General features: G+C 49.3%; 1 protein-coding gene across 1 annotated transcript in view; it reads right to left on the bottom strand.

The window, feature by feature from the left end:
* Positions 1-24407, bottom strand: part of MUC2 (mucin 2, oligomeric mucus/gel-forming) — a 59877-nt gene that overhangs the window by 8960 nt on the left and 26510 nt on the right. The window contains exons 27-42 of the mRNA XM_065636882.1: positions 24202-24245; positions 23459-23656; positions 23062-23091; positions 22215-22694; positions 21059-21283; positions 19322-19927; positions 17585-18190; positions 15848-16453; positions 14111-14716; positions 12361-12978; positions 4565-10246; positions 4017-4318; positions 2698-2872; positions 1865-2112; positions 500-683; positions 164-368 (exon numbers count right to left, since the gene is read on the bottom strand). Coding sequence (XP_065492954.1) covers positions 164-368; positions 500-683; positions 1865-2112; positions 2698-2872; positions 4017-4318; positions 4565-10246; positions 12361-12978; positions 14111-14716; positions 15848-16453; positions 17585-18190; positions 19322-19927; positions 21059-21283; positions 22215-22694; positions 23062-23091; positions 23459-23656; positions 24202-24245 — 10815 coding nt within the window. The remainder of the gene's footprint in view (positions 1-163; positions 369-499; positions 684-1864; positions 2113-2697; positions 2873-4016; positions 4319-4564; positions 10247-12360; positions 12979-14110; positions 14717-15847; positions 16454-17584; positions 18191-19321; positions 19928-21058; positions 21284-22214; positions 22695-23061; positions 23092-23458; positions 23657-24201; positions 24246-24407) is intronic.

Genomic DNA, 24407 nt, shown 5'->3' with positions numbered 1-24407 from the left:
TCAGCAAAGAATGACGTCTAGAATCAGAAAAAGGAATGAAAGCAACCCACAAAGCTACCAGAAATGAAGCAATAGTTAGAAAGACTTTTTATTGAGAAATGAATCCTAAAATTGCCACTTAATTTGAAGATCAAAGGCTTATAAATCTCAGAGGAAGGTCTACCTTCCCAAAAGAAGCTCACAGGTGACACTTCCATTGTGAGGCTGTCCTGGGGTTGTGCTAGGTGCGTTTGTAGGAACTAGGCCTGGAGAGCACTGTGGTTTGGATGGATCATCAACTTGCCAATGATCTGCCATGGTTTCACAGTTTTCTGCAATATTGCCATTCGGCAACATGCAGTCATCTGCCGTGTTGTTATTGCAAGTACCTAAAATTAGGCAGGGGAGAAAGAATTCACTCACAGATTTGTTATAAAATTCCATTCATCTTTGTGGCAGGGCTGCCATTTGCCTATTCATGGTTTTCTGGGAGTACAAAAATTACAAGAGTAAGCCTTACCACACTGTCCCTGAGTGTTGTTGCCAAACAGTCTGTAAGACATCCTGATAGAAAAGGCCAAGCCATTGTAGGTCACATTCATTTCTAGTCTAGGAATTTCCACTACACGATTTATGCCTGACTTATAGATGCTCAAGCCAAATTTTTTATAAGGCAAAGCCACTGGCTGTTTGTTTACTGTCACCTAATAAATAAAACAGAAAAGAGACATATATTTAGTTTGACTTTAGAACTAAACAATTCATTGTTCATTGCTTTGCATTGGAGATAGAATGTATAGGCAGATAATGTGCTTCTAGTTTGCAACAAGTGTCCCTGTGTTACTTTTTATGATATTGGAAAGTCGAACTTCCCTTCTCTGAGCCAAAGAACGGGTTTATCAGCCACTGATAAACTAGGCTACAATTCAGAGTTTAAACCAGCTAAATTCTAACAATTAGCAGATTTATTAGAGTGACTATAGCATTGAGGATACCCCATGAACACATAATACAAAATTCTCCTAAATTCCTAGTGCACAAATTTTTAACTTTCTTGGCATAAAGTGAACATGCTTGTAGGAAAAATAAAGAAATAAGCCAAAATCTGTATTATTTATTTAAATACAGTAGCTATGATATACCTATGGAACTAACACTACTACATTTACTCAGCAACTTCTTTGCTTTGGAGAAAAAAACAATGCAAATTTTCAACAATATGCTGCAACCTAACTTGTAATATTCCCCACACAGTGATGTACAAAAATAAATGAAGCAAACCCCACAAAAGCCTAAAAACAAATACTTCTCACCCAATTTTTAAGCCTCAAAGCTGAGTCATCATGGTTATCAATTAAATAAACACATAAGGGCCCCTATTCTGAAAAATTAAAAAGGTGATGCCGATCAAAGCCAATAATGGTACTTTTAAAAAATTTTTAAGCCCAGTACTTCATTGTTATGTCTAGTTTGTATTGTATCCTTGCATTCAGCATTTTTTCTTTTCCTTTTTTACATTAATACTGATTATAAATTAATGTATCTTATATCCTGAACTCCTAGCAATCTGTCCACGTTTGTGTATTTAGGAAAGACGATATTTGAGATAAGAAAGTGAAGAAGTTGTAGAATTTTTTCTCATATTCAGAATCAAAAAAGCAGTCCTTCAAAGCAGTCTTATTTCATAATCCAATCTGGTATTAAATCTAAAAGAGACTCCTTTTTTTTAGTTGGTGTTTTGTTGTTTTATTTTTTCTTTTGTGTGTGTATGTGGTTTGTTTATTTGTTTGTTTTGTTTTTATTTTCTAACATTGTGAATATAATTATCAGGTTGATGCTGTATTAATGTATTAATCAAGAAATTAAAGGTAACATTCTCCAATACCTCTACTTGTACGCTATTCGGTTTGACTGTTGCTATGCGCACTTCCTGAGTCTCATGTCTCACAATGAGTGTTCGAGGACAGGAGACTCTATCCCGCGCATCACAATGGTAGTTATCAATGTAGACACCAAAGTTGTCAACTGTCTTATTAATCTCTTCCACGAGGACGTATGTACAATTCCCTTGATAGCTGTATGGCAGTCCATCAAAAGTCAGGTAGTGTGGGTCTCCCCAGCCAGTGCAGTAGCCTACAAAAACATATAGCTAGGTTAGCTTATTATGGCAACATACAGAATCAGATCAGACTACAAACAACATCTGTCAGTGTAGGATTCATGTCATCTAACTTTAGGCATTTAAAGTTTTAAAGTGTGTATGTCAATGCATGAGCTTATTATCAATAACTCATCTATAATAGAGGAAAACAGGTGCTTTCAGCACAGTTCATCTGGCTTAATTCTGGTAGACAACTGAGAATAAGATTAACTGCACCCTAGAAATACCTTTACCAGTAGTCTGAAGAAGTAATTTACACGTAGGCTTCTAGCCTACAGACGTCCGCATACGGACATTTTAATCCTGCCTTGGGAGACTAATTTATTCTACTAACAAAACAGTTATGTAGAAATGATGTCAATTAAATTAAGTAAAATATCCTGATTACCTAAAAAGAATCAATGAAGCACTCCAAACAGACCAATACTGGACATCTGAGGGTCACATGCTTGAGTAATATTTATTGTAAATAATTATGTAAATACTGATAAATATGTTGCACTTGACACTAGTGTTTTTCCCGCAAGAGAAAAAAATTCAACAAAATATATACTTACAGTCACATTCCCAGTGCCAACAGCATTTATCCTCATCAATGACTCGCACAGGAGAAAGCCCATTGGTACATATAGGTTTAGGAGGCGGATTACAAATTACGGGAATCACCTCGACTACATTGTCTTCTATACATACTGCTTTAGTGCAGTTACAGAGCCACCATGTGTCCCCTGGCTGTGTTTGGAAAGAAAGAGGGAGAGGGAAGAGAGAGAGAAACCTTATGAAGCAGTCAGACTGATAACAGTTATGCCTGAATACATTTTGCAGAGTTGTAAAGCACCATATGTTTATTGACAATTTTTACCCACCAGAAGTCTGACAATGTGAAGCAAGTGCAGCAGTCAGCACCATCAAGGCCTGCAAGAAGATCTAGCACTACTGAGAACTCCTAAGTGAAAAGCATTAGTTATAAAAGTCAGGCCAATAACCTAAAGTGGGAATTGCCTTTTTGAGTTTCATATATCTAAAAATTAGATGTCTTTTCTAATCTCATCACCTAGACTCCCTTTCTAATCAAGAGTGAAAGACACTGATCAATATCAGTGATCAATATATGATCAATGCTCTTCCATGAATGCCTAGAACAGCTTAAAAGCTGAAGCTACAGTGAACATCAGCTAATTGGGAAGTAATGTCTAAGACAATTACATGCATGTGTTGTGATAGTACGCATTTTTTCTACCTTCCACTAGTTTTTTCTGCCATGAATGTATAATTTTTATCCCTGCAGATCTACTGAGCAAGTTTGTAGACATCTTCAGATGTGACGAGGCTTTAGAAATGTACAAGACACTAGCTTGTCTGTGTCAGAGGTAGAGGGTTCCAAAAAACTCAGAACTCAAGAGTCCAGTTTCACAAGCATTTGAACACTATGATCTGTTTCTCAGTTCTCTCCTGAAACCAGACGATGACTAAGTATTACTCATTCCAAACTCAGACTAGTTCAGCCCTGTGCTTTCTTGTTGGACTGCACTGCTAATGCTCAAACAACTTTTCCCCAGTTTGGACATATTCAAAAGCAGAAACAGAAAAGCTGGTTTGGCACCACTTTGGCCTTGGTTATCTCCTCATCAATGCTATCCTACAATAAAGATGAACACTGAGTTGAAGAAAGCCTTTTAAAAACTATCCTTGAAAAACTAACAGCAGTATATAAGCTATCAAACCAAATATCATTGGAAGTCATGCTGATACTCAAGAAAAGAAATTTAATGGACTATCCAGATTAACACCTACTCTTTATGTTACCAACATCAAAATCATGTGCATACTTTCCATGCAAAGTATAATGCTAAAAAACTTTATGACATCTACTTACCGCATAAGATTCATTAGGGAAAATAGAACAATTTCTTCCAGGAGTGGTTGGTCGTGGACTTATAGTTGAACTTAGAGCACTGAGTGGAGTAACTGTACTGTATGTAGAACTTCCTGCAATTGTGACTGCACTTGATGTTGCAGTTGGCCCAGAAGTACTAGTTGAGCCAGAGGAAACAATTTTGGAGGTGGTGGTGGTTGCAGTAATTGTGGTGAAAGAGCTAGAGGTTGTTCCTGAAGTGATGGTAAAAGATTCTGTTGCAGTTGTACCAGAGGTGGTGGCTGACATGGGGGTGGTCGATCCTATTGGTAGTGATGGAGTAGTACTAGATGTAGCCTCTAGGGAGGATAGTCCCAAAGTCGTCGTGGTGGTGATGGCAGATGATCTTGTCGGACTAGTGAGAGTTGCAGTTGTCGTCATGGAGCTACCACTTTCCGTTATTATTGGGGTGATGTGGGAAGTATGTCCAGAGGTGGTGAGGCGTGAAGTCGTGATTTTTGTGGTTGATGCTGTATCACTGACTCCAGAGGTGGTGACTATCACTGGACCTGTTGATATTGATGGTGGTGACACAGTAGTACTGAGAGTAGGCTCTGGGGAGGAATGTCCAGAGGTTCTGATACTGACAGTGGTGGTAGGTGATGCTGTTGGAGGGCTCCTAGTGAAGGGGGTAGGGGTCTGGGAGCTAGGTGTTTCTGTTATGCCTGTGGTGTTGTGGGGAGTGGGTCCTGCTGTTGTGGTGCTGACGGTGGTGGTAAGTGATGCTGCTGGAGGGCTCCCAGTCCCGGTGGTAGTCATTGTGGGGCTTGGCGTTTCTGTTACGCCTGTGGTGCTGTGGGGAGTGGGTCCTGCTGTTGTAGTGCTGACAGTGGTGGTAGGTGATGCTGTTGGAGGGCTCCCAGTCCCGGTGGTAGTGGTCTTTGGGCTTGGTGTTTCTGTTATGCCTGTGGTGGAATGGGGTGTAGGTCCTGATGTTGTGGTACTGATGGTTGTAGTAGGTGATGCTGTTGGAGGGCTCCCAGTCCTGGTGGTACTGGTCGTCGGGCTAGGTGTTTCTGTTATGCCTGTGGTGCTGTGGGGAGTGGGTCCTGCCGTTGTGCTGCTGACGGTGGTGGTAGGTGATGCTGTTGGAGGGCTCCCAGTCCTGGTGGTACTGGTTGTGGGGCTAGGTGTTTCTGTTATGCCTGTGGTGGAATGGGGTGTAGGTCCTGATGTTGTGGTGCTGACGGTGGTGGTAGGTGATGCTGTTGGAGGGCTCCCAGTCCTGGTGGTAGTGGTCTTTGGGCTTGGTGTTTCTGTTACGCCTGTGGTGGTATGGGGTGTAGGTCCTGACGTTGTGGTGCTGATGGTTGTATTAGGTGATGCTGTTGGAGGGCTCCCAGTCCTGGTGGTACTGGTCGTGGGGCTAGGTGTTTCTGTTACACCTGTGGTGCTGTGGGAAGTGGGTCCTGACGTTGTGGTGCTGATGGTGGTGATAGGTGATGCTGTTGGAGGGCTCTCAGTCCTGGTGGTACTGGTCGTGGGGCTTGGTGTTTCTGTTACACCTGTGGTGCTGTGGGGAGTGGGTCCTGACGTTGTGGTGCTGATGGTGGTGATAGGTGATGCTGTTGGAGGGCTCTCAGTCCTGGTGGTACTGGTCGTGGGGCTTGGTGTTTCTGTTACACCTGTGGTGCTGTGGGGAGTGGGTCCTGACGTTGTGGTGCTGATGGTGGTGATAGGCGATGTTGTTGGAGGGCTCCCAGTCCTGGTGGTACTGGTCTTTGGGCTTGGTGTTTCTGTTACGCCTGTGGTGGAATGGCTTGTAGGTCCTGCCGTTGTGGTGCTGGCGGTGGTGGTAGGTGATGCTGTTGGAGGGCTCCCAGTCCTGGTGGTACTGGTCGTGGGGCTAGGTGTTTCTGTTATGCCTGTGGTGCTGTGGGGAGTGGGCCCTGACGTTGTGATGCTGACGGTGGTGGTAGGTGATGCTGTTGGAGGGCTCCCAGTCCTGGTGGTACTGGTTGTGGGGCTAGGTGTTTCTGTTATGCCTGTGGTGGAATGGGGAGTGGGTCCTGACGTTGTGGTGCTGACGGTGGTGGTAGGTGATGCTGTTGGAGGGCTCCCAGTCCTGGTGGTACTGGTTGTGGGGCTAGGTGTTTCTGTTATGCCTGTGGTGGAATGGGGAGTGGGTCCTGACGTTGTGGTGCTGATGGTGGTGATAGGCGATGTTGTTGGAGGGCTCCCAGTCCCAGTGGTAGTGGTCGTGGGGCTAGGTGTTTCTGTTATGCCTGTGGTGGAATGGGGAGTGGGTCCTGACGTTGTGGTGCTGATGGTTGTATTAGGTGATGCTGTTGGAGGGCTCTCAGTCCTGGTGGTACTGGTCGTGGGGCTTGGTGTTTCTGTTACACCTGTGGTGCTGTGGGGAGTGGGTCCTGACGTTGTGGTGCTGACAGTGGTGATAGGCGATGTTGTTGGAGGGCTCCCAGTCCCGGTGGTAGTGGTCTTTGGGCTTGGTGTTCCTGTTACGCCTGTGGTGGAATGGCTTGTAGGTCCTGCCGTTGTGGTGCTGACGGTGGTGGTAGGTGATGCTGTTGGAGGGCTCCCAGTCCTGGTGGTACTGGTCGTGGGGCTAGGTGTTTCTGTTATGCCTATGGTGGAATGGGGAGTGGGTCCTGGCGTTGTGGTCCCTACAGTAGTGGTAGGTGATGCTGTTGGAGGGCTCCCAGTCCTGGTGGTACTGGTCGTGGGGCTAGGTGTTTCTGTTATGCCTGTGGTGCTGTGGGGAGTGGGCCCTGACGTTGTGGTGCTGACGGTGGTGGTAGGTGATGCTGTTGGAGGGCTCCCAGTCCTGGTGGTACTGGTTGTGGGGCTAGGTGTTTCTGTTATGCCTGTGGTGGAATGGGGAGTGGGTCCTGACGTTGTGGTGCTGACGGTGGTGGTAGGTGATGCTGTTGGAGGGCTCCCAGTCCTGGTGGTACTGGTCGTGGGGCTAGGTGTTTCTGTTATGCCTGTGGTGGAATGGGGAGTGGGTCCTGATGTTGTGGTGCTGACGGTGGTGGTAGGTGATGCTGTTGGAGGGCTCCCAGTCCCAGTGGTAGTGGTCGTGGGGCTAGGTGTTTCTGTTATGCCTGTGGTGGAATGGGGAGTGGGTCCTGACGTTGTGGTGCTGATGGTTGTATTAGGTGATGCTGTTGGAGGGCTCTCAGTCCTGGTGGTACTGGTCGTGGGGCTTGGTGTTTCTGTTACACCTGTGGTGCTGTGGGGAGTGGGTCCTGACGTTGTGGTGCTGACGGTGGTGATAGGCAATGTTGTTGGAGGGCTCCCAGTCCCGGTGGTAGTGGTCTTTGGGCTTGGTGTTCCTGTTACGCCTGTGGTGGAATGGCTTGTAGGTCCTGCCGTTGTGGTGCTGACGGTGGTGGTAGGTGATGCTGTTGGAGGGCTCCCAGTCCTGGTGGTACTGGTTGTGGGGCTAGGTGTTTCTGTTATGCCTGTGGTGGAATGGGGAGTGGGTCCTGACGTTGTGGTGCTGACGGTGGTGGTAGGTGATGCTGTTGGAGGGCTCCCAGTCCTGGTGGTACTGGTCGTGGGGCTAGGTGTTTCTGTTATGCCTGTGGTGGAATGGGGAGTGGGCCCTGACGTTGTGGTGCTGACGGTGGTGGTAGGTGATGCTGTTGGAGGGCTCCCAGTCCTGGTGGTACTGGTCATGGGGCTAGGTGTTTCTGTTATGCCTGTGGTGGAATGGGGTGTAGGTCCTGTTGTTGTGGTGCTGACGGTGGTGGTAGGTGATGCTGTTGGAGGGCTCCCAGTCCCAGTGGTAGTGGTCGTGGGGCTAGGTGTTTCTGTTATGCCTGTGGTGGAATGGGGAGTGGGTCCTGACGTTGTGGTGCTGATGGTTGTATTAGGTGATGCTGTTGGAGGGCTCTCAGTCCTGGTGGTAGTGGTCGTGGGGCTTGGTGTTTCTGTTACACCTGTGGTGCTGTGGGGAGTGGGTCCTGACGTTGTGGTGCTGACGGTGGTGATAGGCAATGTTGTTGGAGGGCTCCCAGTCCCGGTGGTAGTGGTCTTTGGGCTTGGTGTTCCTGTTACGCCTGTGGTGGAATGGCTTGTAGGTCCTGCCGTTGTGGTGCTGACGGTGGTGGTAGGTGATGCTGTTGGAGGGCTCCCAGTCCTGGTTGTACTGGTCGTGGGGCTAGGTGTTTCTGTTATGCCTGTGGTGGAATGGGGAGTGGGCCCTGACGTTGTGGTGCTGACGGTGGTGGTAGGTGATGCTGATGGAGAGCTCCCAGTCCTGGTGGTACTGGTCGTGGGGCTAGGTGTTTCTGTTATGCCTGTGGTGGAATGGGGAGTGGGTCCTGACGTTGTGGTTCCTACGGTGGTGGTAGGTGATGCTGTTGGAGGGCTCCCAGTCCTGGTGGTACTGGTCGTGGGGCTAGGTGTTTCTGTTATGCCTGTGGTGGAATGGGGAGTGGGTCCTGACGTTGTGGTGCTGATGGTTGTATTAGGTGATGCTGTTGGAGGGCTCTCAGTCCTGGTGGTACTGGTCGTGGGGCTTGGTGTTTCTGTTACACCTGTGGTGCTGTGGGGAGTGGATCCTGATGTTGTGGTGCTGATGGTGGTGATAGGCGATATTGTTGGAGGGCTCCCAGTCCCGGTGGTAGTGGTCGTGGGGCTTGGTGTTCCTGTTACGCCTGTGGTGGAATGGCTTGTAGGTCCTGCCGTTGTGGTGCTGACGGTGGTGGTAGGTGATGCTGTTGGAGGGCTCCCAGTCCTGGTGGTACTGGTCGTGGGGCTAGGTGTTTCTGTTATGCCTGTGGTGGAATGGGGAGTGGTTCCTGCTGTTGTGGTGCTGACGGTGGTGGTAGGTGATGTTGGTGGAGGGCTCCCAGTCCTGGTGGTAGTGGTCTTTGGGCTTGGTGTTTCTGTTATGCCTGTGGTGGTATGGGGTGTAGGTCCTGATGTTGTGGTGCTGACGGTGGTGGTAGGTGATGCTGTTGGAGGGCTCCCAGTCCTGGTGGTACTGGTCGTGGGGCTAGGTGTTTCTGTTATGCCTGTGGTGGAATAGGGAGTGGGTCCTGACGTTGTGGTGCTGATGGTGGTGGTAGGTGATGCTGTTGGAGGGCTCCCAGTCCCGGTGGTACTGGTCGTGGGGCTTGGTGTTTCTGTTACACCTGTGGTGCTGTGGGGAGTGGGTCCTGACGTTGTGGTGCTGATGGTGGTGATAGGCGATGCTGTTGGAGGGCTCCCAGTCCCGGTGGTAGTGGTCTTTTGTCTTGGTGTTTCTGTTACGCCTGTGGTGGTATGGGGTGTAGGTCCTGATGTTGTGGTGCTGACGGTGGTGATAGGTGATGCTGTTGGAGGGCTCCCAGTCCTGGTGGTAGTGGTCTTGAGGCTAGTTGTTTCTGTTATGCCTGTGGTGCTGTGGGGAGTTGGTCCTGGTGTTGTGGTGCTGACGGTGGTGGTAGGTGATGTTGTTGGAGGGCTCCCAGTCCTGGTGGTAGTGGTCTTTGGGCTTGGTGTTTCTGTTATGCCTGTGGTGCTGTGGGGAGTGGGTCGTGATGTTGTGGTGCTGACGGTGGTGGTAGGTGATGCTGTTGGAGGGCTCCCAGTCCTGGTGGTAGTGGTCGTGGGGCTTGGTGTTTCTGTTATGCCTGTGGTGCTGTGGGGAGTGGGTCCTGCTGTTTTGGTGCTGACGGTGGTGATAGGTGGTGCTGTTGGAGGGCTCCCAGTCCCGATGGTAGTGGTCGTGGGGCTAGGTAATGCTGTTATGCCTGTGGTGCTGTGGGGAGTGGTTTCTGCTGTTGTGGTGCTCACGGTGGTGATAGGTGATGTTGTTGGAAGGCTCCCAGTTCCAGTGGTACTGGTCGTGGGGCTAGGTGTTTCTGTTATGCCTGTGGTGCTGTGGGGAGTTGGTGCTGACGTTGTGGTGCTGACGGTGGTGATAGGTGATCTTGTTGGAGGGCTCGCAGTCCCGGTGGTAGTGGTCTTGAGGCTAGGTGTTTCTGTTACGCTTGTCGTGGTGTGGGGTGTGGGACCTGAAGTGGTGGTTTTCCTGGTCAATCCTGTTTCACTGACTCCAGATGTGGTGACTATGACTTCACTTGTTGACACCGATGATGTAGACTGTTGAGTAGTGTTGCCTATCGTAGACACTGGGCTTTGTATCTCTGTTGTTCTAGTTGTTGACAGTGGGGTAGCTGAAGAAGAAACTGTAGTACTCATCTTTGTTGCTGTGCCTGATTCAGGTGTTGTACCCTCTGTAAGACAAGGAGAAAACAGATTTTTTTTTTTAATAGACAATTTGCATTTGTTATTACCTTAAATTTATTTTCTGCTAAGCAAATGAAAATCAAGAAATACGGGCATAGGGTATTTAGACAAGAATAAGGCAGAAATTGTTTAATATATTTTGCTTAACACAGGGATTATTAATAATGCCCGACACCTTGCTTAGGATAAATGGATGTAAATACTTTATCAACGATCAATGTCTGATGGAATATCTGTTGGTAGTGTTAAAATTTTCTACTCAGTAGAAGAGTTCAGCAGTCCTATATCCAGGGTAATTCATTGAGTTGATTAGTGAACTTTTTGGTTAATTTTGTATTGCTGTAATGTTATATTCTATGGATAGTACACTGTTCCCTGTGCTAAGTCCCATGTTCATGCCAGCATTGATTATACTCATTCACTGGATTCTACTGAAAGTGAGCAGTTGCTAGAGCAATCTGTGTTCCATACCTAACACCAACACCTTTAAGACTACCCACCCAGAAACTATTTTGGCATGCTAGGAACCCAAGTTAACTTCTCTGCTTTCTCCCTCTCACGTGACCAAGCCAGTTTTCACCATGGGCCTTAGTTCAGGCCCCTTTAAAATAGTTTTTGATTAGCATTTTTAATATTACTCACAATACTTAGAGGCTGGCCCCAGAGCCATCTATTTTTGCTTTTACTACATGATATAATAGATATATGGCAGATAGAGAGGCACTGCCTACATAATAATAGTGCAGTTATAATGCTGGAGGATAGGAGGAAGCAAGATATGATCCTTCAGCCCACAGAGTCCACAAGGACAGTCCTTCAACTAAAATTCACATTTGGTTGAGAACAGGCACACTCCTTCATGTGCAGAAGGAAATACAGGAACCAATGGTGTGTTATCAGAGACATATTCACTGGGTCATTAGGGGATCTCATGTTGCTGGGAAAACATAATCTTGTTTCCCAGAACTGCACAGGCAACTGGAGAACAGTGCTCATGGGAACGCTGGAAGAACCCAGTTACCCAGAGCCATGCTCCGTATCAAGGGTCAGCCCGCAGTCTGAAACCTTTCCCCAGACCCTTGTGGGAAGACCTTCAAGGCTTCCTACAGACAGCACTGCCAGTGAGTGGCAGCAATGGCCACAGAGGAAATGCAGAAGAAGAAAGGGAAGAAAGTCTGCACGGCTGCACCCAAACACTGCCCGATGTTGCAGTGCCACAAAACCAAGTCCCACTCAGTACATTCTCTCCAGCTGAAAGGCAAGGTCCAACAGCAGCAAAAGCAAGACTTCCCATCAGTTCAGTAACTAAGCTGGGTAGGGGCACCAGGATAAAAAAGTCCTCATGTTCACGATAGTCAAAGAGAATGGAACTGAGAAGCAGAAACACATCGTGCTCTCTCCCTTATAAGTGGAGAGTGGAATACTGGATCCAGTCTACTCCACTCTCATGAGACCCCCCCTGGAGTACTGCATCCAGTTCTAGGGTCTCCAGTAAAACAGAGACATGTAACTGTTTAAGGAACTCCAGAGGAAGGCCACAAAACAGGCAATGGGCTAGAACACTTCCACTATAAAAACAGGCTGGGAGAGCTGGAGTTGTTCAGCATGGAGAAGAGAAGGCTCTAGGAGACCTTACAGTGGCCTTTCAATATACAAAGGAGGCTTTTAAAGGCAGAGAGACATTTTAGCAGAGCTTCTAATTATAGGACAAGGGGCAACCGTTTTAAAGTGAAGGAAGTTAGGTTTAGATGGACATGAGAAAAAAATGTTATTCTGAGGGTGATGAGAAACTGGAACAGGACTCCCAGTTAAGTTGTGGGTGCCAAATGAGTGGAACCATTCAGGTCATTTCGAATGGGGCGCCAAGCAACCTGATGTAGTAAAAGATGTCCATGACCATGGCAGAGCAGCTGGACTAAAAGAACATTAAAAAGGTCACTTGCAACCTAAACTCTTCTATGATTCAGTAGTTTCATTTGGAAATATATATCAAATAGACTCTCTGAGAGTAAAAATATTTTAAAGACACATCTTTACGTGCGAACAAAGCCATATTTGTCTAACAGCAATGCAAAAAATGACAATAAATTCAAATAATTACTTTGTGCTTCTGTAGGAGGAGGAGTCGGTGTTCGAATGATAATTATTGATGTTGAGGCAGCGATTGCAGTAGTTGAGGTGGGTGTTGGTTGGCCAGTAACCATCGTTGTTGTCCCCGGGGTGCTGCTGGTGGTGCTGCTGGGGGACACTGAGGTGGTGGTGGTGGTGGTGGCGGTGGTGGTGCTGGGAGGCTTCGATGTTGTTGGTGTGGGAGTGGTTGTTGTTCGGGGTGTAGAGGGCACCGTGGTCGTTGTGGACGAGGGTGGGGCTGTCGTGGTGCTGGCAGTGGTACTTGGTATACACTCGGGTTTGTTGGGGGTGCAGCAGACACTGATCTGATAATTGTAGCAGAACGGCACCACTGATGCACCTCCTACGGTCTGATCCCTGTTGTTACAGATGAGGCCTGTGCTGACATCGCATGTCACGATCTGCCCCAAATCTTCAATGGGAACATCAGGGAATCTCTCTGCTCGGCATGAAATATTCTCAGCCTTCACGCAGACCCAGGAGGGGTTGTGCTTCTGGATGTTCTCAAAGGTTTCATTGTCACCGCCATCTCTGTCAGAAGCGTCTGGGTAACTCACATCAATCCAGTCTGTCCATTGGCATGTACAGTCTGGGGGACGACAACAGGAGGAACAATTAGAAACAGCAGGAACTGAGAAAACAAGCTGGGGAACCAGCACACTCGCGGGTGGCGCGCTGGGCATCCACTGCACACAAGGGTGCCCCTCGGATACTGCTACATCGGTCAGCCAACCCAGGCAACAACAAAGCTCCCTTGTGTGGGCAGGCCTCCCGTTCTTGGCCATACGAAGCACACTAGGGCCAAACCAGGACACAGGCACTGCCGAGCCACGTTTGCCTCCCCCTTGCAGCTAGGGCACGACTCCTGGATTGGTCTTCGCATGCGCAAAAAACACTCGCATAAGGGCAACACACGAGGCGGAGGACGACTGAACAGGGAGTCCCGCCGCTCTCTCACCTTTTCGTGCCGCTCACACCGCCTCACTGTCTTGGGGAGAAACCAAACACCAGGAAGGCTCATGACCACAAAGGAAGCAGGCACAGGACATGCACTGCTGCCAAAACGGTAGCTTGCTTCCCAGCAGCACGCAGACAGCTGGAGAACAACGCTCATGGGAACGCTGGAAGAACCCAGTTGCCCAGAGCCATGCTCCGTATCAAGGGTCAGCCCGCAGTCTGAAACCTTTCCCCAGACCCTTGCGGGAAGAGCTTCAAAGCTTCCTACAGACAGCACTGCCAGTGAGCGGCAGCGATGGCCACAGAGGAAATGCAGAAGAAGAAAGGGAAGAAAGTCTGCACGGCTGCACCCAAACACTGCCTGACGTGGCAGTGCCACAAAACCAAGTCCCATTCCCATTGCACAACCTGGGTCCCACTCAGTACATTCTCTCCGGCTGAGGGACGAGATCCGACAGCAGCAAAAGCAAGACTTCCCGCCAGTTCAGTGTCTGCCTAAGACGGGCAGAGGCACCTGAGCAAAAAGCCTCCTCGGAGCGCTGTTGAGTCAGGGAACACAAGACCTTCTACCCAGGACCCCTTGCAGCCTCCTCACTTCTGAAACAGCCAGCCCAAGCACTAGATTTGGGCACATGCCTCTTCAGGGAACCCACAAAAATTACTCCCACCCCCCATCCCATACAGAAGGCACAAGCTGATGTGCTCAAGGACCTTTGTTTCTCCCACAGCAAGGCAACACACGCAGGCACAGAGCAGACAAGTACCTATAGGTCCTGTGGAGGGAGTTGGCAGGGTGGTGGTGTATGTTGGTGTGGGCGTGGATGTGCTTGCAGTAGTTGGGGTGGTTGTTGGTTGGCCAGTAACCGTCGTTGTTGTCCCCGGGGTGCTGCTGGTGGTGCTGCTGGGGGACATTGAGGTGGTGGTGGTGGTGGTGCTGGGAGGCTTCGACGTTGTTGGTGTGGGAGTGGTTGTTGTTCGGGGTGTAGAGGGCACCGTGGTCGTTGTGGACGAGGGTGGGGCTGTCGTGGTGCTGGCAGTGGTACTTGGTATACACTCGGGTTTGTTGGGGGTGCAGCAGACACTGATCTGATAATTGTAGCAGAACGGCACCACTGATGCACCTCCTACGGTCTGATCCCTGTTGTTACAGATGAGGCCTGTGCTGACATCGCATGTCACGATCTGCCCCAAATCTTCAATGGGAACATCAGGGAATCTCTCTGCTCGGCATGAAATATTCTCAGCCTTCACGCAGACCCAGGAGGGGTTGTGCTTCTGGATGTTCTCAAAGGTTTCATTGTCACCGCCATCTCTGTCAGAAGCGTCTGGGTAACTCACATCAATCCAGTCTGTCCATTGGCATGTACAGTCTGGGGGACGACAACAGGAGGAACAATTAGAAACAGCAGGAACTGAGAAAACAAGCTGGGGAACCAGCACACTCGCGGGTGGCGCGCTGGGCATCCACTGCACACAAGGGTGCCCCTCGGATACTGCTACATCGGTCAGCCAACCCAGGCAACAACAAAGCTCCCTTGTGTGGGCAGGCCTCCCGTTCTTGGCCATACGAAGCACACTAGGGCCAAACCAGGACACAGGCACTGCCGAGCCACGTTTGCCTCCCCCTTGCAGCTAGGGCACGACTCCTGGATTGGTCTTCGCATGCGCAAAAAACACTCGCATAAGGGCAACACACGAGGCGGAGGACGACTGAACAGAGAGTCCCGCCGCTCTCTCACCTTTTCGTGCCGCTCACACCGCCTCACTGTCTCGGGGAGAAAGCAAACACCAGGAAGGCTCATGACCACAAAGGAAGCAGGCACAGGACATGCACTGCTGCCAAAACGGTAGCTTGCTTCCCAGCAGCACGCAGACAGCTGGAGAACAACGCTCATGGGAACGCTGGAAGAACCCAGTTGCCCAGAGCCATGCTCCGTATCAAGGGTCAGCCCGCAGTCTGAAACCTTTCCCCAGACCCTTGCGGGAAGAGCTTCAAAGCTTCCTACAGACAGCACTGCCAGTGAGCGGCAGCGATGGCCACAGAGGAAATGCAGAAGAAGAAAGGGAAGAAAGTCTGCACGGCTGCACCCAAACACTGCCTGACGTGGCAGTGCCACAAAACCAAGTCCCATTCCCATTGCACAACCTGGGTCCCACTCAGTACATTCTCTCCGGCTGAGGGACGAGATCCGACAGCAGCAAAAGCAAGACTTCCCGCCAGTTCAGTGTCTGCCTAAGACAGGCAGAGGCACCTGAGCAAAAAGCCTCCTCGGAGCGCTGTTGAGTCAGGGAACACAAGACCTTCTACCCAGGACCCCTGCAGCCTCCTCACTTCTGAAACAGCCAGCCCAAGCACTAGATTTGGGCACATGCCTCTTCAGGGAACCCACAAAAATTACTCCCACCCCCCATCCCATACAGAAGGCACAAGCTGATGTGCTCAAGGACCTTTGTTTCTCCCACAGCAAGGCAACACACGCAGGCACAGAGCAGACAAGTACCTATAGGTCCTGTGGAGGGAGTTGGCAGGGTGGTGGTGTATGTTGGTGTGGGCGTGGATGTGCTTGCAGTAGTTGGGGTGGTTGTTGGTTGGCCAGTAACCGTCGTTGTTGTCCCCGGGGTGCTGCTGGTGGTGCTGCTGGGGGACATTGAGGTGGTGGTGGTGGTGGTGCTGGGAGGCTTCGACGTTGTTGGTGTGGGAGTGGTTGTTGTTCGGGGTGTAGAGGGCACCGTGGTCGTTGTGGACGAGGGTGGGGCTGTCGTGGTGCTGGCAGTGGTACTTGGTATACACTCGGGTTTGTTGGGGGTGCAGCAGACACTGATCTGATAATTGTAGCAGAACGGCACCACTGATGCACCTCCTACGGTCTGATCCCTGTTGTTACAGATGAGGCCTGTGCTGACATCGCATGTCACGATCTGCCCCAAATCTTCAATGGGAACATCAGGGAATCTCTCTGCTCGGCATGAAATATTCTCAGCCTTCACGCAGACCCAGGAGGGGTTGTGCTTCTGGATGTTCTCAAAGGTTTCATTGTCACCGCCATCTCTGTCAGAAGCGTCTGGGTAACTCACATCAATCCAGTCTGTCCATTGGCATGTACAGTCTGGGGGACGACAACAGGAGGAACAATTAGAAACAGCAGGAACTGAGAAAACAAGCTGGGGAACCAGCACACTCGCGGGTGGCGCGCTGGGCATCCACTGCACACAAGGGTGCCCCTCGGATACTGCTACATCGGTCAGCCAACCCAGGCAACAACAAAGCTCCCTTGTGTGGGCAGGCCTCCCGTTCTTGGCCATACGAAGCACACTAGGGCCAAACCAGGACACAGGCACTGCCGAGCCACGTTTGCCTCCCCCTTGCAGCTAGGGCACGACTCCTGGATTGGTCTTCGCATGCGCAAAAAACACTCGCATAAGGGCAACACACGAGGCGGAGGACGACTGAACAGGGAGTCCCGCCGCTCTCTCACCTTTTCGTGCCGCTCACACCGCCTCACTGTCTCGGGGAGAAACCAAACACCAGGAAGGCTCATGACCACAAAGGAAGCAGGCACAGGACATGCACTGCTGCCAAAACGGTAGCTTGCTTCCCAGCAGCACGCAGACAGCTGGAGAACAACGCTCATGGGAACGCTGGAAGAACCCAGTTGCCCAGAGCCATGCTCCGTATCAAGGGTCAGCCCGCAGTCTGAAACCTTTCCCCAGACCCTTGCGGGAAGAGCTTCAAAGCTTCCTACAGACAGCACTGCCAGTGAGCGGCAGCGATGGCCACAGAGGAAATGCAGAAGAAGAAAGGGAAGAAAGTCTGCACGGCTGCACCCAAACACTGCCTGACGTGGCAGTGCCACAAAACCAAGTCCCATTCCCATTGCACAACCTGGGTCCCACTCAGTACATTCTCTCCGGCTGAGGGACGAGATCCGACAGCAGCAAAAGCAAGACTTCCCGCCAGTTCAGTGTCTGCCTAAGACGGGCAGAGGCACCTGAGCAAAAAGCCTCCTCGGAGCGCTGTTGAGTCAGGGAACACAAGACCTTCTACCCAGGACCCCTGCAGCCTCCTCACTTCTGAAACAGCCAGCCCAAGCACTAGATTTGGGCACATGCCTCTTCAGGGAACCCACAAAAATTACTCCCACCCCCCATCCCATACAGAAGGCACAAGCTGATGTGCTCAAGGACCTTTGTTTCTCCCACAGCAAGGCAACACACGCAGGCACAGAGCAGACAAGTACCTATAGGTCCTGTGGAGGGAGTTGGCAGGGTGGTGGTGTATGTTGGTGTGGGCGTGGATGTGCTTGCAGTAGTTGGGGTGGTTGTTGGTTGGCCAGTAACCGTCGTTGTTGTCCCCGGGGTGCTGCTGGTGGTGCTGCTGGGGGACATTGAGGTGGTGGTGGTGGTGGTGCTGGGAGGCTTCGACGTTGTTGGTGTGGGAGTGGTTGTTGTTCGGGGTGTAGAGGGCACCGTGGTCGTTGTGGACGAGGGTGGGGCTGTCGTGGTGCTGGCAGTGGTACTTGGTATACACTCGGGTTTGTTGGGGGTGCAGCAGACACTGATCTGATAATTGTAGCAGAACGGCACCACTGATGCACCTCCTACGGTCTGATCCCTGTTGTTACAGATGAGGCCTGTGCTGACATCGCATGTCACGATCTGCCCCAAATCTTCAATGGGAACATCAGGGAATCTCTCTGCTCGGCATGAAATATTCTCAGCCTTCACGCAGACCCAGGAGGGGTTGTGCTTCTGGATGTTCTCAAAGGTTTCATTGTCACCGCCATCTCTGTCAGAAGCGTCTGGGTAACTCACATCAATCCAGTCTGTCCATTGGCATGTACAGTCTGGGGGACGACAACAGGAGGAACAATTAGAAACAGCAGGAACTGAGAAAACAAGCTGGGGAACCAGCACACTCGCGGGTGGCGCGCTGGGCATCCACTGCACACAAGGGTGCCCCTCGGATACTGCTACATCGGTCAGCCAACCCAGGCAACAACAAAGCTCCCTTGTGTGGGCAGGCCTCCCGTTCTTGGCCATACGAAGCACACTAGGGCCAAACCAGGACACAGGCACTGCCGAGCCACGTTTGCCTCCCCCTTGCAGCTAGGGCACGACTCCTGGATTGGTCTTCGCATGCGCAAAAAACACTCGCATAAGGGCAACACACGAGGCGGAGGACGACTGAACAGGGAGTCCCGCCGCTCTCTCACCTTTTCGTGCCGCTCACACCGCCTCACTGTCTCGGGGAGAAACCAAACACCAGGAAGGCTCATGACCACAAAGGAAGCAGGCACAGGACATGCACTGCTGCCAAAACGGTAGCTTGCTTCCCAGCAGCACGCAGACAGCTGGAGAACAACGCTCATGGGAACGCTGGAAGAACCCAGTTGCCCAGAGCCATGCTCCGTATCAAGGGTCAGCCCGCAGTCTGAAACCTTTCCCCAGACCCTTGCGGGAAGAGCTTCAAAGCTTCCTACAGACAGCACTGCCAGTGAGCGGCAGCGATGGCCACAGAGGAAATGCAGAAGAAGAAAGGGAAGAAAGTCTGCACGGCTGCACCCAAACACTGCCTGACGTGGCAGTGCCACAAAACCAAGTCCCATTCCCATTGCACAACCTGGGTCCCACTCAGTACATTCTCTCCGGCTGAGGGACGAGATCCGACAGCAGCAAAAGCAAGACTTCCCGCCAGTTCAGTGTCTGCCTAAGACGGGCAGAGGCACCTGAGCAAAAAGCCTCCTCGGAGCGCTGTTGAGTCAGGGAACACAAGACCTTCTACCCAGGACCCCTGCAGCCTCCTCACTTCTGAAACAGCCAGCCCAAGCACTAGATTTGGGCACATGCCTCTTCAGGGAACCCACAAAAATTACTCCCACCCCCCATCCCATACAGAAGGCACAAGCTGATGTGCTCAAGGACCTTTGTTTCTCCCACAGCAAGGCAACACACGCAGGCACAGAGCAGACAAGTACCTATAGGTCCTGTGGAGGGAGTTGGCAGGGTGGTGGTGTATGTTGGTGTGGGCGTGGATGTGCTTGCAGTAGTTGGGGTGGTTGTTGGTTGGCCAGTAACCGTCGTTGTTGTCCCCGGGGTGCTGCTGGTGGTGCTGCTGGGGGACATTGAGGTGGTGGTGGTGGTGGTGCTGGGAGGCTTCGACGTTGTTGGTGTGGGAGTGGTTGTTGTTCGGGGTGTAGAGGGCACCGTGGTCGTTGTGGACGAGGGTGGGGCTGTCGTGGTGCTGGCAGTGGTACTTGGTATACACTCGGGTTTGTTGGGGGTGCAGCAGACACTGATCTGATAATTGTAGCAGAACGGCACCACTGATGCACCTCCTACGGTCTGATCCCTGTTGTTACAGATGAGGCCTGTGCTGACATCGCATGTCACGATCTGCCCCAAATCTTCAATGGGAACATCAGGGAATCTCTCTGCTCGGCATGAAATATTCTCAGCCTTCACGCAGACCCAGGAGGGGTTGTGCTTCTGGATGTTCTCAAAGGTTTCATTGTCACCGCCATCTCTGTCAGAAGCGTCTGGGTAACTCACATCAATCCAGTCTGTCCATTGGCATGTACAGTCTGGGGGACGACAACAGGAGGAACAATTAGAAACAGCAGGAACTGAGAAAACAAGCTGGGGAACCAGCACACTCGCGGGTGGCGCGCTGGGCATCCACTGCACACAAGGGTGCCCCTCGGATACTGCTACATCGGTCAGCCAACCCAGGCAACAACAAAGCTCCCTTGTGTGGGCAGGCCTCCCGTTCTTGGCCATACGAAGCACACTAGGGCCAAACCAGGACACAGGCACTGCCGAGCCACGTTTGCCTCCCCCTTGCAGCTAGGGCACGACTCCTGGATTGGTCTTCGCATGCGCAAAAAACACTCGCATAAGGGCAACACACGAGGCGGAGGACGACTGAACAGGGAGTCCCGCCGCTCTCTCACCTTTTCGTGCCGCTCACACCGCCTCACTGTCTCGGGGAGAAACCAAACACCAGGAAGGCTCATGACCACAAAGGAAGCAGGCACAGGACATGCACTGCTGCCAAAACGGTAGCTTGCTTCCCAGCAGCACGCAGACAGCTGGAGAACAACGCTCATGGGAACGCTGGAAGAACCCAGTTGCCCAGAGCCATGCTCCGTATCAAGGGTCAGCCCGCAGTCTGAAACCTTTCCCCAGACCCTTGCGGGAAGAGCTTCAAAGCTTCCTACAGACAGCACTGCCAGTGAGCGGCAGCGATGGCCACAGAGGAAATGCAGAAGAAGAAAGGGAAGAAAGTCTGCACGGCTGCACCCAAACACTGCCTGACGTGGCAGTGCCACAAAACCAAGTCCCATTCCCATTGCACAACCTGGGTCCCACTCAGTACATTCTCTCCGGCTGAGGGACGAGATCCGACAGCAGCAAAAGCAAGACTTCCCGCCAGTTCAGTGTCTGCCTAAGACGGGCAGAGGCACCTGAGCAAAAAGCCTCCTCGGAGCGCTGTTGAGTCAGGGAACACAAGACCTTCTACCCAGGACCCCTGCAGCCTCCTCACTTCTGAAACAGCCAGCCCAAGCACTAGATTTGGGCACATGCCTCTTCAGGGAACCCACAAAAATTACTCCCACCCCCCATCCCATACAGAAGGCACAAGCTGATGTGCTCAAGGACCTTTGTTTCTCCCACAGCAAGGCAACACACGCAGGCACAGAGCAGACAAGTACCTATAGGTCCTGTGGAGGGAGTTGGCAGGGTGGTGGTGTATGTTGGTGTGGGCGTGGATGTGCTTGCAGTAGTTGGGGTGGTTGTTGGTTGGCCAGTAACCGTCGTTGTTGTCCCCGGGGTGCTGCTGGTGGTGCTGCTGGGGGACATTGAGGTGGTGGTGGTGGTGGTGCTGGGAGGCTTCGACGTTGTTGGTGTGGGAGTGGTTGTTGATCGGGGTGTAGAGGGCACCGTGGTCGTTGTGGATGAAGGTTGAGCTGTTAGAAACAGCATGGACAGAGAAAACAGACACATGTGCAAGTTGTATGGGTGGGAACATTATGCACTGAACATAATTTACAAGTTAGGCAGCTGCCACAAACTTCTGGCTATCATCCCAGTTTTATGACTATAAAGATGTAATATCACTAGGGCTTCCTTTGTGGCCTTCAAAAAGTAGGCTCATTCCAAACCAGTACATGGTCATGGTCGTCGCAATCATTTCATATCAAAGAGACTGGGGATGTTGCTGTAATATGCTTCTTACTAAATTGAAAATACCTACCAATGATTAAGATGTTTTGAGGAGTAAGTCTCTGTGAGACTTCCTATCTCTGCCTTATTACTTAGAACACCTCTCTGTGTCATGGAATAAGAACTGAGAGGGGATGCTGTGGTCTGAGAATGAATATATTAATGGATGATTCTTATGTAGTTTCCCCATGGTGCAACATCAGCCTGATGAAGAGGTTCACAAAGTACTAGTGGATCTCAGCAGCCAAAGACCACAGTTCCCAAGTGGCAGCCTGCAGAGACTGTTCCTGAGATCTCATCAGGGGAATCCTTTCTTCCTAGATCTATAATCACAGGCAAACTTTAGCAATGACAGAGGGAAAGTGAGAGGACCAAGGGAAGAATTTTTGCACAGCCCCACCCAGACAATTTCTAAAATTATAGTAGTCTAAATTAAGGCCTAGTCTAATCCCGCACAATGGGTCCTTCTAGGGATCTTCTTTCCAGCAGAAGGACAGAGCTCCCAATCAGCATAAGACTGCCTGCCAGCACAATATCTGCTACGGCGATGACGTGCCTGACAGTCCTGAAGCTGACAGCCCTCTATTTTTCCTGTTGCAAAGCAAGAGCAGAGAGCATTGGTCTGCTAAATACCTGAATGGGGTGAAGTTATTGGGGTGGTGACTGATGGTGTGAATCCGCTTGTGATGGCTGGGGTAGTTGTGGGCAGGGTGGTAATTGTTGTTGGCTGCCTGGTTATAGTGGTGATGGGTACTGTTGTGCTAGTGGTGGTTGAAGTTGCAGTTGGTGTTGGACTTGGTGTACTTGTAATCTCACAAGGACGCCACTTACAACAGTTTACCCTGATTTCATAGTTATAGCAAAGTGGCCACAGGGCTGGATCTTGCTCCTCATTTTTACAGATTAGTCCATATGTAACATTACACTCTACTTTCTGGCCAATTTCCTCTAAGCTTAAATCAGGTTTATTTTTAGCCCTGCACTCAATTTTTTCAGGAGCTTCACATATTTTTTCTCCATGTTCTTGTCTTATTGCATCGTAGGTTTCATAGTCACCGCCATCTTCTCCAGGTTTGCTAACATCAAACCATTCAGTCCAATTACAGATGAATTCAAAGCATAGAGCTGCAAGAAAAGATCGAGATTCAGCATCTGAGCTTACAGAGAACATTTTGAGAACGTTAATTTTGTACTGTATTCCATTAAGGACTACGGCAATGCATTGCAACTTGTCATTTTTTCAAGAGAAGAGAGTTCTAAAACTAGTTTATTACAAGGTTTTTCAACAGAAAGCTTCACATCAAAATAAAATCACCAAGCTGAAGCCTTTAAATGTCTTTCTTCTGTCTATACTTATGACATTTTTGCAATTGAAAAAATTGAAATTTTCTGTTTCAAAAATATTTTTCTGTAGTGGCCATCTTTAATTTCCTTTTCCTTTAAATATTCCTTTGACATTTTTTAACAATTCAGTTTTCTATTTTAAACTTACTTGTATTTTCTGGAGGGCTTGTGGTGGTAACTGAAATAGAAAAGAATGAATATTCCATCATCTGCGAGCTTTAGAAAAGAGTATAATAGTAGTTTTAAATATCCCAATTACAATTTTTTTGCTGAGAATACTGAGACAATTTCTACTTTCTCAGCAGGATATCAAGATGATAACATTTTCAGAATTACAAAGACACCCTGTACATTTATAATTATAAGTTCTTCCATGAAACATTTTCTTCAACTCGAAGTGTTAAAAATATTTCTCAACATAGTGTAATAAAACTATTCATAAGTATCACTCTGAACTATAAGCTCATATACTTGTACATTCTATCTTTAAAGTATTTTAATTAAAGAAAATAATTTTTAGATGCACACCTCTGTTGAATATTTACCTATAGCAGTAAGAGTAGGGGTAGGAGTGGAGGTTGAAATTACTGTAGATGTGGTTGTAGATGGGCAAGAATAATTTCTTCCAACAACTACAGAACCATTTTCTGCACAAATATATATTATACATATGCCGCCATCCTCTGTGTTTCCCACAGCTTCGCCCACTGGATAACTCGTTCCATTGATGACACAAGGACACCCTGCAAGAAAGAGCCTTACTGTGCAATTATTCTACTAACAGGTAAGGGACAAAGGCAGAATTTTTATGGACAAGTAAGCATTTATGTGAGTAAAGCATGCTCCTTTCAGAGCTATACCTGGAGCTTAGATCAAATGCATTGCACTGATTTATCTTAACATTTAGAAGAACATTAAAACATATGTAATAAAGCCCTGCATAAAACATTTGAAGGAACAGATGTACAAACTGGGTTTTTAAATATTTTGAGAGAAATAAAAACTGCAATTTACTGACACTTTTCTATAATACTACATGTTCTGGGAGTGCAAACTCTTGTGGTGAAATCAATTAGTTTGAATGTGGAACATGGGGACAAAGAATAAAGGAACATCAGAAAAAGGTTGAACCAGAAGTACTAACAGCAAGGTTCAACAAAAGCGCTGCCCAATTTTCTTCGGTCAGAACTTTCACTTGCACTGGAAAAAATCATTCCAAAGAGACAGACAGAGCAGTTCTATGCATTTTTTTTCTTTTCATTTGTAGAAAATCACAAACTTTGTTTACCTGGGATTCGTGTACACTCTATGGATCCTGAGGGGGAACAGACACTAAAAGAAAAATTTTCAAAAATTAAAATGTTGCATATGTTTTATGGTACCTGTTAGCAGACCCAAGAGCACAGAAACACAAGAATTTGTCACTTGATCTTCATTCTGGATATTTTTCTAGATATATTTTTCCAAAATTGCCTATCACTATTTCATTCAAAC

The sequence above is a fragment of the Caloenas nicobarica genome, chromosome 5 (assembly GCF_036013445.1).
Source record: "Caloenas nicobarica isolate bCalNic1 chromosome 5, bCalNic1.hap1, whole genome shotgun sequence".
Lineage (NCBI taxonomy): Eukaryota > Metazoa > Chordata > Aves > Columbiformes > Columbidae > Caloenas > Caloenas nicobarica.
The sequence above is the reverse complement of the archived record's forward strand: the minus strand, read 5'-3'. Positions and strand labels throughout refer to the sequence as shown.